This window comes from Procambarus clarkii, chromosome 78 (genome assembly GCF_040958095.1).
Source record: "Procambarus clarkii isolate CNS0578487 chromosome 78, FALCON_Pclarkii_2.0, whole genome shotgun sequence".
Lineage (NCBI taxonomy): Eukaryota > Metazoa > Arthropoda > Malacostraca > Decapoda > Cambaridae > Procambarus > Procambarus clarkii.
In genome coordinates, this window is record NC_091227.1 from 21,137,158 (window position 1) to 21,149,453 (window position 12,296).

Sequence of the window (12,296 nt, forward strand, 5' to 3'; positions counted from 1 at the left end):
TCATGGCCCTTAGCAATTTTAACCAAAGGACATAAACCACGAACGATGCCTCTCAGCAGCCTCAACCAAAGGACAGAAACCACGAACGATGTCTCTCAGCAACCTCAACCAAAGGACAGAAACCACGAACGATGCCTCTCAGCAACCTCAACCAAAGGACAGAAACCACGAACGATGTCTCTCAGCAACCTCAACCAAAGGACAGAAACCACGAACGATGCCTCTCAGCAACCTCAAACAAAGGACAGAAACCACGAACGATGCCTCTCAGCAACCTCAACCTAAGGATAGAAACCACGAACGATGACTCTCAGCAACCTCAACCAAAGGATAGAAACCACGAACGATGCCTCTCAGCAACCTCAACCAAAGGACAGAAACCACGAACGATGGCTCTCAGCAACCTCAAACAAAGGACAGAAACCACGAACGATGCCTCTCAGCCACCTCAAACAAAGGACAGAAACCACGAACGATGGCTCTCAGCAACCTCAACCAAAGGATAGAAACCACGAACCTCTCAGTAACCTCAACTCGAAGGACATAGGCGACGCGGACCCGCCTGAATACCAGTTCGTAGCGGCTGGCAGGGACGATAATAGCAACAACAGAGCGCTAGGTTCGTTTCTTGTGAGTTCGACCCAACCTTGATATTAGCCAGAATGGTGAGCCGGGGTTGTTGAAATGGTGGGGGGAGGTGTTTGTGGGGGGAGGTCGGGGGAGGGGGCTAGTGTGAGAGTTGGGGGGTGGTGATGGGGGAGTTATGAAGTGGTGGGGGTGGTAGGGGAGCTATGCCAAAGGGATAAGTTGGGGAAGGAGTTGTGAACGGAGAGGTATGAGCAGGAAGGAATTGGTTGAAGGAAGAAGACATGCAGGATGATGGAGAAGACGTAGGATGGAAAGGAGGAGTAGTGAACGAGTCTAAATAGTAGAGAGAAAAAAACACCATCTTACTAAGAACAAATTTTGACCATTTCCCCCCCAGAGAAATCAACGATACAGTCTAGACCTTCTCTGACATTCACCTTTGTTTAAAATTACACTCTGAATCTAACCACTTTTTCCCGCCCTTTGCTATGCTGCAAGAACTCCAGTCAGAGTCCAGCGTTTCTTATTCCTGAGATTCCAGAGTGCAAGACGCACACATGAACGCATATCCAGGCGACAGAGTGCAATAGACGCACACCTGAACACAAGGTTGATGTGACAGAGTGCAAGAAATATAAATGAACTCATCATGAGTAGTTTCACTATAATTCCTAACCCTTAGCATCATCAGGCAGGCATTGGGATTGATTTTACTTTACAAATTTAAAAACTTAAAAAATAAAAACTGGGGGAGAGAGAAGGGGTTGGGGGGAGATGAGGGTATGGAGAATTTACGAACAAGGAAGCAGAGGGAAGGGAAGGTGTGTGTTGAAGGTGGACTAGGCTGGGATGGGCTGGGCTAGACTAGGCTAGGCTAGATTGAATATGAAATTCTCTGCACTGGCGACTGAAGTTCCACGGGAAGGAGGAGGAAGAGGAGGAGGACGAGGACGAGGACGAGGAGAAGGAGGAGGACGAGGAGGAGGAGGGCGTGGTCGCTTCAACTAAGGGTCCTCCTTGGTGGAGGGTATAACGGTTTGGTGATCAACTTTGGTCTTATATAAACCTTCCCTTGACAGGGCCAACCTCTGTCGTCCAAGTACCTGCTTGAGGGGGAATTACCAACAGGCTCCTAACTGTCGTCGAGTGGAAACTTGATATTTGGCTCCTGGACATACCTGATCAGCCAGACTGTAGTGGCGACGGTGTCTTGCAAGGAGCCGGCATGACTCATAAGTCACCAAACATGACATCTTGTATTTAGTATTTCCCACGGGGAAAAAAAGTGGTAAATAATTATTCTAACTCAAACCTCAAAGGATATCTGGTGTGCCCAACCACTTGGGCTAGGTGGTAGAGCGACGGTCTCGCTTCATGCAGGGCGGCGTTCAATCCCCGACCGTCCAAGTGGTTAGGCACCATTCCTTCCCGTCCCTTCACAAATCCTTATCCTGACCCCTTCCCAGTGCTATATAGTCGTAATGGCTTGGCGCTTTTCCCCTGATAATTTTCTCCCTCCCTCCTTCCTCAAGCACTAGGCAGTTTTTTCTTCTCTAAGAGGAGTGTCGGCGTTTCAAGGACAGCTAGATGACTCTTGCTAAAAAATCAAGAGCGTGATTTAACCGGAAGCCAGGCGGGAACAGCTCTTCTGGGATACATACACAGTGTATAGGCGCAAGCAGATGTGACACTGTAGGTCCTTGAGTATCTGACACACACACACACATACACTATACAGCGAGTTGTGTGTGTGTGTGTGTGTGTCCGTGCGTGCGTTCGTGTGTGTGTGTGCGTGTACGGTGCACAAATGCCAAATTTAACGGTGGCATTTTGTTTCAAAATAAAATCAAGACACGCAACCTGATTTGTAAGCGGGAATTGAGATTGAGGGCCAGTAGGAGGGGCGCGGCCGCATGGAGCAACTGGACCTGTCGCAACATCCTCCACAACCCAAGAAAACATTGAGCTATGCACCAAATTGGCAACATTTGCAACGTACCGTCATTACATCGAATAGTATCACTAGCCTAATGTATTGACCCCCATCCCGCGGGCCCCCTTCTCCCATTTTCCTTCATTCCTTTCCCCCTCTCTCCCTCCTCTCCCACACCTCATGTCCACATCGTTGAAAGCCATCGATTCCACATTTCATCTCCTGGGGGTTTGAGGAACGTATAGCTTACATTTCCACGTGAAAGGACGAGAGCGATTGTGCCAGACACGGAAGGTGAACGCTGGCTTGTGGAGATCCAGTTTTTTGGGATGGTGTTGGCCGCGATCTCAAGGATTGTTCTTCAGTTCACTCCCTATATAAGGTCCTGCCCTGTATATAGGGTGGACCTGGCCCCACCACCTGCCAGCTGGTCACCAGGGGGATGGGGTGTTACTTCCCACACCTTCAGACTCTTGTATCGCTGGGGTCAGTCCTGGCGGCCAGGTCGCCTTCGTCCTTGTGGTTTCCTTTTTATATTGAGGCCACTTTCGCTTTCAGGGTGTAAGTCGCGTGGTGGTGGTGGAGGAAGAGTAGGAGTAGTGGTAGGTGGAGTAGGAGTAGGTGGTGGTAGTGGTGGTGGAGGAAGAGTAGGAGTAGTGGTAGGCGGAGTAGGAGTAGGTGGTGGTGGTGTTGCTGCTACTCACCTACGAGTAACTACAGGGAACGACAGGAAAACGCAGTAATCCACAGCCAGGCCATCAGTTAAATCGACCCTATATTGAATCGTAGCGTTGCTTTCCAAACTCCTCAGCAGCCTCACGCCCCGAACCGAAAACAGTAGTGTATATATATAAACACCGAGAAGCGGTGTGTGTGTATACCTCTCAGTCTACATACACCCAGAGGTGTATATATATATTTCCTCTATCTCCGTGTATCCACACTGCGAGTTTACCGTTGTCCTAGAAAAGGCTGAGGCCTAAGGTTAACTCAGTAGTTGGTCAGTAAATTAGTGTCACACGACCTTAACAACTCCTCGTAGGAGGTCACGACGCGTGACCTCCTCGTGACCTTAGGAGCGTGTTCCTGCCTGTCACCTGACCTTTGATGTTTGCGTGTGGGTCTTTTTTCGCGTTATGGAATGGTGAAATATTTTTTTATGACGTCATGCACTTCGATCGAGGCTGTTAGTTGTTGGTGAGAAATAAGATCAGATGATGATGATGTTGGTGATGAGTAGGATGTAGATGGTGATGACAATGACGATGTTGATGACAGTAGAGATGATGATGCGACGAAAACATCATAGAAACCATTTTTGAAGTAAACTTATATGAATATAAGTTATGAATATAAGTAATTTATATGAATCACGTTCATATAAGTTACGAAATGACTCCGTCATACATTGTGACCGACCCATGAAAACCTCACTATACACTGCTAGCTCACTTATCTCACATAATTTATATATTAAACATGTAAGAGAGAGTTCAACTCAAGAGATTTACACACACACAGCTCACTAGATGAATGACAGTTGAGAGACGGGACCAAAGCGCCGAGGCTCAATCCCCGCAAGCACAACTAGGTGAGTACACACCAATATACATATCTTACCTATGATATGTAGCGTATATACACTCTCAGTATATACGCAAACCATCATCATCATCTATCAAAACACGCCTAACAAGGCACAAACATCAAAGAACATAAATATATATTTTTTACACGAACCAAATCATCACCAACGATATCCTAACCAACAACAAGGGTAAATGAGCGACAGACACAACGACAATAAAAGATTAGCGAGGCATCACAATTACAATCACAATTACCAGCTATTAGCAACCAGCTCACACTCGGGAGAAACGATTTACTACCATCGTCAAGACCAAGCCAGAATGTCTCACATGCACTGCACTAGCAAGCATAACAACATAACAGTTTCTAGAACTGCAAGAGGCCCATATGCTCATTACTTCCTTCACATCACCCTTCTTGTACCTTGTCGCAGTACAGCTGACTAGAGCGCGGCTGGGAACATCCAGTGCATAAGTTCGAAGCCTCGTCAAGGCCCCCTTGTGGATTTGTTCCATTCTTAGTTGTTCCGGCTAATTTGTATCCACTTCACCATTACCTTTGAGAATGTTGACATGATCAACGCAACACATCTCTTAGTATCAGACCGTAACACAGCTGTAAAACTGGACTTTTGAGAGTTTCTTGTTCAACTTTCTTCTCAATTTTAGATGGGCATGAGGTCGATAAAGAGGATTCGCTCTTAGAATCATTGATATCCTTTCTATCATATTTAATCACATATGTTATATTCTATCATAATCAATGTCCTTTCCTGTCATATTGAATGACATATGTCTAGAAGAATCATGATGCACATCCTTAAGAGAACAATAATCTATTCCTTTAATTTGACATATATTAAGTTGAGTTGTTGTGAATGTATTTCCAGGACGCCTCACAATATTGTTTACTAATCAACTCATCTGGCTACCTCAGATAATTTAGAGAAGTAGTCTGAATGGATTGCGCCACTAGTCATAGTCTCTTTAGCAGTCAACAAGTATATAATAATGTCAATCAACCAGATATGAGATATTTTACACACACACACACACACTCATTTACACATTTACACATACCCTTTACACGTAAAGTTATCACTCAAATGTTATCATTAGTTATCACGCTGGACCTTAATTCCGTCTACTGAGAAACTGTCCTTCCCTCACCCCTACATGATCCCTCTATGCCCCTGGGGTTTTAATTGTTAATTGTTCTCTCCATAGGCAGCTGTACACATCATGCTCATCCTGTGAGCGGTAGCGCATAAAGGATTACAGGGGTTACAACAAAGTTTTAATCAGCGGGTATTTTGTAGTATCCCATAAAATCCTAGAATTAGTTTCCTGTTTTAAATTTCACTCTAAAATAGAAAATGATGATCATGGAATGGGAAACTATGGTATCCAAGCTACTGTAGTGTAGCAAAGCAATTGTCGCTAAAGGAAAACCAAAAAGAATTTAAGCCTCCTATAATATATATATATATGCTTATATGGTACATACACACACAACAAAAAAGAACAAAAAAAGAAGGGAGAGGGAGGGGATATGATAGGAACGTATAAAATATTCAGGGGAATTGACAAAGTGGAAATAGATGAAATGTTCACACGTAATAATAACAGAACGAGGGGGACATGGGTGGAAGCTGGAAACTCAGATGAGTCACAGAGATGTTAGGCAGTATTCTTTTAGCGTGAGAGTAGTGGAAAATGGAATGCATTTAAGGAGCAGGTTATGGAAGCAAACTCTATTCAAAATGTTAAAGCTAAGTATGATAGGGAAATGAGACAGGAGTCATTGCTGTAAACAATCGATGGCTAGAAAGGCGGGATCCAAGAGTCAATGCTCGATCCTGCAGACACAAATAGGTCAGTACAAATAAATGAGTTCACACACACACACACACACACACACACACACACACACACACACACACACACACACACACACACACACACACACACACACACACACACACACATACACACACACACACACACACACACAAGACACGTAGATATCCCAGTAACCTTTGAGGCAAGCTAATATTATTATTTAAATTACAATTGTTGATGTGACAAATAAAAATTAATTATATATGCTAATTAGATCATATCAACGCTACAGGTAACAACATAAATGTTACTAAACTTTATAAATATTTAGATATTTGTTAGTTACATTAAAATGATATTTGATATTTAGATAATATTTAGATACTAGTGATAATAATATTGCACGAGAAATAGTGATATTATTTGCTTTAAAATCCTAGTGACGTTATCCCATTTTCGCGATTTTGCCACTGTAAAAAATGCAGCTTTGGGCCATGGACCACATACCCATCCGGTGGGCGGCCATGGACCCCATACCCATCCGGTGGGCGGCCATGGACCCCATACCCATCCCGTGGGCGGCGATGGACCCCATACCCATCCCGTTGGCGGCCCCTGGGCCCCATACCCATCCCGTGGGCGGCGATGGACTCCATACGCATCCGGTGGGCGGCCATGGACCCCATACCCATTCGGTGGGCGGCCCTGGACCCCATACCCATTCGGTATGAATGGGTATGGGGGTCCCGTGGGCGGCCATGGACCCCATACCCATCCCGTGGGCAGCCCTGGGGCCCATACCCATCTTGTGGGCGGCCATGAACCCCATACCCATCCCGTGGGCAGCCCTGGGCCCCATACCCATCCCGTGGGCGGCCCTGGACCCCATACCCATCTCGTGGGCAGCCCTGGGGCCCATTCCCATCCCGTGGGCGGCCCCTGGACCCCATACCCATCCCGTGGGCAGCCCCTGGACCCCATACCCATCCCGTGGGCGGCCATGGACCACGTACTCGTCCTGTGGGGCGGTACCGGAAATAAATGATTGCAGAAACACAATAGCCTCAGAAATTGAACCATAAAATTCATTTCCCAAAATAATTTACACTCTTGATAAGGCAGTTACAGCTTAATGTATGTTTATCTTACAATGAGTTCGAGGACGACCACAAATACAGTCTCCAAACTAAGCAAGAGTTACATCAAGGTTGTTGCATAGAAAACACCAGCCTTGTCGAGGACCTGTTGATGCACAACGCTGCTTTGCCCAATCTGCTCCACCACCTTAGTGCGTCAGGGATCTAGTATCGTAACTCCATTGTCCCGTTTATCACGATAAAAAAATATAATTCCGGTATGTTTTTTATTTGCACAGACGTCATTAGCATGTTTGCGTGGGGTGGGGGTTGGGACGGAGAGTGGGGGGGGAGGGGAGATGAGGATAAGGAGGGGGATAAGAAGGTCGGAATGGGCAAGGAAGGGTGTAATGGGTGCGGGAAAAAGCGACCGTTTGGTAATGGTTTGTATTATTTGTTATTTTAAAGGAAAAAACAAATATATGGCAGTGCCGCGCGCCAGATTTGGCATCGTCACATGATCTGCAGTCTTCACTCTGTAGGGTTTGGCACTGTCAATTATTTCCTTTCCGTCAGACCATTACTCTATCTTCCCTTCCTCCTTCAGGTATGGCTGGCCTGGTGACCCTTGGAAGCTGCTTCATGGCCACCTCCAACAGTCCCCGGCAGCTGGGAAGCGACTCCAACTCCCCAACCTCCTCCGTGTACACTGTGAGTGGGGGCGCAGTGCCCCCTGTCCGGCCCCACCAGCAGCTCTCCCCCAGGCCCTCAGCCCCAGAGTCCGACCAGGAGCCCTACGCCGCTACCCACGGCTCTAACAACAACAACATCAAGATGCCCCTACCCCAGCACACCAACGGGTACCCGCAGAATCCCAGTTACCCGAGGAATCCACACTACCCGCCCGACCCGCCGCCCAGTTACTCCGCAGCCAGCTATCCTGTGGGCGGGGCACGGGTGGTGGGGAGGGCAGTGCCCCACACCGCTTTGCGGGTAGTGTCCTGCCCGCCCACTCTCAGCACCATAGCCGACCTCCCGCCGCCCACACTCAGCACCATAGCCGACCTCCCGCCGCCCTATTCCGCCACGCCCGCCCACAGCCCAACGAGGCGGTAGTGGCCACTCCGGCGTCCCTCTCTTCATCCACTCTCGTCATACTACATATCATCGTGATAGTCATTTGTTTTATTGTATATAAGGTACATGACTGGCCTCTGGAGCATGGCAATAGGTATAGTGAGCTGGGATGTGCGCTGAGGGCGTTTTGCTGTGTGTAGAGTGCGCAAAGTTGAGATCAGAGTGCACTATGCCCTGTGTAGAGTGCGCTATGTAAAGGGCAAAGTATGCTATACAGTGTGTAGGTTGTACTCTGCTCTATACTAAGTGCCCCGTGTAGAGTCAACAGAGAATACAGTGCTCTATACCCGTGAGATATCTCTATGTCGCTCCAGTGGTGTGTGTCTTAGACATTAATCTTCCCTAGATTTAAGAGACTTAAGCTTCCAATTTGTAAAGACACATATAATATATATATTAACTACTGTTTGCATTGCCATTTTAATGTTCCTACCTATACAGTGGATTATAAAGAAGTGTTGAATAAATTGTATTTTCATACGTGTCTTGTGCAAGTAAAATGCAACAGAAGCATTTTATTATACAAGATATTTTGCATTATGTTAAAATGATTTTATTTGTTATTTTTGTGATATATTTTTATTTTGCTTTTAAGACATTGATGCCTAACCATTTGGACTGGTCGGTATAGCGCTGTAGTGACTTGTAGCAGGTCTGCGTTCGATCCCCGATGGTGCAAGCGGTTGGGCACTTGGGCCTTCCCCACTCCCTATCCCAGTTTCTTGTCCTCATATCCCAGCTCCTTGTCCTCATATCCCAGCTCCTTGTCCTCATATCCCAGCTCCTTGTCCTCATATCCCAGCTCCTTGTCCTCATATCCCAGCTCCTTGTCCTCATATCCCAGCTCCTTGTCCTCATATCCCAGCTCCCTGTCCTCATATCCCAGCTCCTTGTCCTCATATCCCTTCCAAGTGATATAGTCTTACTGGCTTAATGCTTTCTCTTGATAATTTCCTTACCTTTAAAATATTATAATGAAAGGAAATAATCACAAATGTAGTTAATTAATCCCTATTCTGATACAAAAAAGACCTCAGACCAACATCACTTACAGGATTTCCAAAATACAAAAACTTGATATATAATATATAAAATGGTCCTACATTTGTAACTAGGTTTACACAGTTTACATTTATACAGGATTAAGTTAACAATTGATTGATGAAGACAGCCACCCAAATTAAACAAAAAGGCACTACGGGCTCACCATAGCCCGTGCTACCTGGAACTTCTTGTTTCAGGTAGCGAATCTTTAACAACAACAACAACAGCCACCCATGAAGTGGCACGGACATGAATAGCCCGTAATTATCATTAACATCATTATGCCTTATATACATAAATCTAGATGGCACAATTTGTATGTATTTAAGTATTTTATCTAAAATAATTTTTGCATATAAGAGAATGGCTGCTATAATCAGTGTAATGGATATAAATAAAAATAAAAAATAAATCTAAACGAATAAAAAAAATACAAAATAAAACTAATAAATAAAGCTAACGAAGAAACAAAACAAATAAACGTAAATAATGAATATAAATAAAAAACCCCTTGAAGAACATGATCGATGTCTCACAAAGGCGCAAACTATATCAATCTGTCGTAAGTCGAGACAAGAGAACATAGATAATCAATCTACACATTCCTTACTTCCCCCTCCGTTACATCCCAAATCCTTATCCTGACCCCTTACAAGTGCTATATAGTCGTAATGGCTTGGCACTTTATCCCTGATAATTCCCTCCCTCCCACACATTACGATATTAGAAATGTAAATATTTGTTTTTAACCTTCGTCCTGCAGTCCAGCAACCAGGAGGCCTGGTCGACGACCGGGCCGCGGGGACACTAAGCCCCGGAAGCACCTCAAGGTAAGCACCTCAAGGTAAGCACCTCAAGGTAGTTGCACTAGACATGTGAACCATTTTGGAGCCAAATGAAGAGGGAAGTGTTTCACCTATAATCCCAGATGATTAAGTGGCGTATACCAATATAGAACTCTCCAATCATATATAATCATATAGAGTATTAGTGGATTGTGAAGATGTGAGTATAGACTCTCCAACACATAAGATGCTTGCAGGGAGGGGGGGGGGCTGAGCTTCGGCTCCTTGGTCCCAGTTCTTTACTGTCAAGCGACGGGTATACAGCTTTCTGAACCTATTGGGCTCTATCATATCGACATTTGAAACTGTATGAAGTCTCTCATCATCTCACGTCTTAGCGAATTTTGTTTATTGTTCTGACGCTGACAAATGTCTGTTTAATGCATCTGTGGTTCATTTACCCAATCACTTGGACTGGTCGATACAGCGACGGGTTCACTTCTTGCAGGTTTGTGCTCGATCCCCAATGGTCCAAATGGTTAGGCACCATTCCTTTCCTCCGTTCAATTCCAGCTGCTTGTCCTCATAGCCCTTCTAAGTGCTATGTAGTCGAAACTGGTTTAGAACGTTCTCCTCATAATTATCTTGGCATGAGGGCGTGTGTGAGTATGCTGTTGGACATTGATATGTGTGTGTGTGTGTGTGTGTGATTATACCACAACCACAACCACAAGAGAGAGAGAGGGAGAGAGAGAGAGAGACAGAGAGAGACAGACAGACAGACAGACAGACAGACAGACAGACAGACAGACAGACAGACAGACAGACAGACAGACAGACAGACAGACAGAAAGACAGAGACAGAGAAACGTTACCTTTGAACAAAAAAAAAAATTAGAAGCTCTCATTGTTCAACATACACAACATTATGGACGCAATTTGGCACCACTGTGGTGACCGAATTACGCTCGCATTTCAACAATTAAAAAATCATATAAATGAATAGCTAACAGCATACAATAATAGACATTCAAAGTACAGATCCACACACTGCTATATATATATATATACTGTATATAATTGGACAGAACAAGTACAATATTAGCATGAAAACTGTCACAGTTTCACAGGTGACATAGTAACAAAATACTAAAAAAAAAAATAAAGAGTAGTTTTCTTCAAAGCTAATCAGCATATTAGAGCCCAATAAAGGTTTTCTGCAACATAGTAAAATAGATTTCATCACCATAAGAATTCTCTTCGTTGCTAAAATGAGTAGAATTCACAGCCTAATGAGATCTCTGCCCACAGCTGAACTTCAAAATAATTACTCAAATAAGAACGCTCTTCGAAGACTAATAACACACTACACCTAGCTAGTAGTTCTAGTTAAATAACTACTACTAGTTAAATAACACAGACTATATGACAAAATCTGTGTTCGGAGCTGAATAGCGCCCCCAGCCCGGAAAGAAGCCTCTTCAATACAGAACTGCAGACACAGATTGCAATCCGATAAACTTTTATTCCTGTTGAACAGCTGGCCTGATAACAACCCTCTCTCCCCAGGAGACTTACATAGATAAGAGCTCTTTCTCTTTCTCCCAAGCAACATTACTGCGCAATAAGAGCCCACATGCATAATGAATTATCCCACACGTATAATGTATTATTCCATGTGTATCATGCACTTTCCCACATGTATAATGCATCATCCACCTACAACTATATGTGTCCTACAGAACAGACGTACACCCGCATGTAACGTCCTGTATTATATAACATCTATTCTTAAATTATCTTAAATCTTAAATATAAATACATCTTGTCTCAATTATAAAACCTAACAGCCAGAGTGGTTTCTTGATGGTGAACTTAAGATCCATCAACAGCTTGAGGGGGTCATTAAGGTCGTGAACCAGCTTACTGACCAGCCTATATGAGTTGTTTAAGTCCTGAATACGTCCAATTAAGCGCCTGGGACTCGTCGGGATAGCGAAAGCCTCGCTTCCTGCAGGTCAATTCTTAACTGTCCAAGCGGCTGGACCCACCAGTCATACACCCTCACAATGCGTGTACACCTCATAGTCTATGTACACTCTCACAGTGCATGTACACACCCTCACAGTGCATGTACACCCGCACGGAGTTGTCACACCAGACTAGTGCTGACAGCAACTGTTGCATAATGCAATAATGCTGCCGTATTGTAGAACAATCTTATGTTGCACTGCCAGGAACTATGACTTGCCACAACTGCAACGTTGCACGTCAATATTATTGCAATATTATCACAGGTGTG

General features: G+C 44.7%; 1 protein-coding gene across 3 annotated transcripts in view; it reads left to right on the forward strand.

Moving 5' to 3' along the window:
- Nucleotides 1-8,573, forward strand: part of LOC123746002 (uncharacterized) — a 34,756-nt gene extending 26,183 nt beyond the window's left edge. For all 3 annotated transcript variants that reach the window (XM_045727117.2, XM_045727119.2, XM_045727118.2), the window contains exon 4: nt 7,636-8,573. In XM_045727117.2, the coding sequence (XP_045583073.1) occupies nt 7,636-8,144 (509 nt within the window). In that variant the 3' untranslated portion in view covers nt 8,145-8,573. The remainder of the gene's footprint in view (nt 1-7,635) is intronic.
- Nucleotides 8,574-12,296: the final 3,723 nt, after the last annotated feature.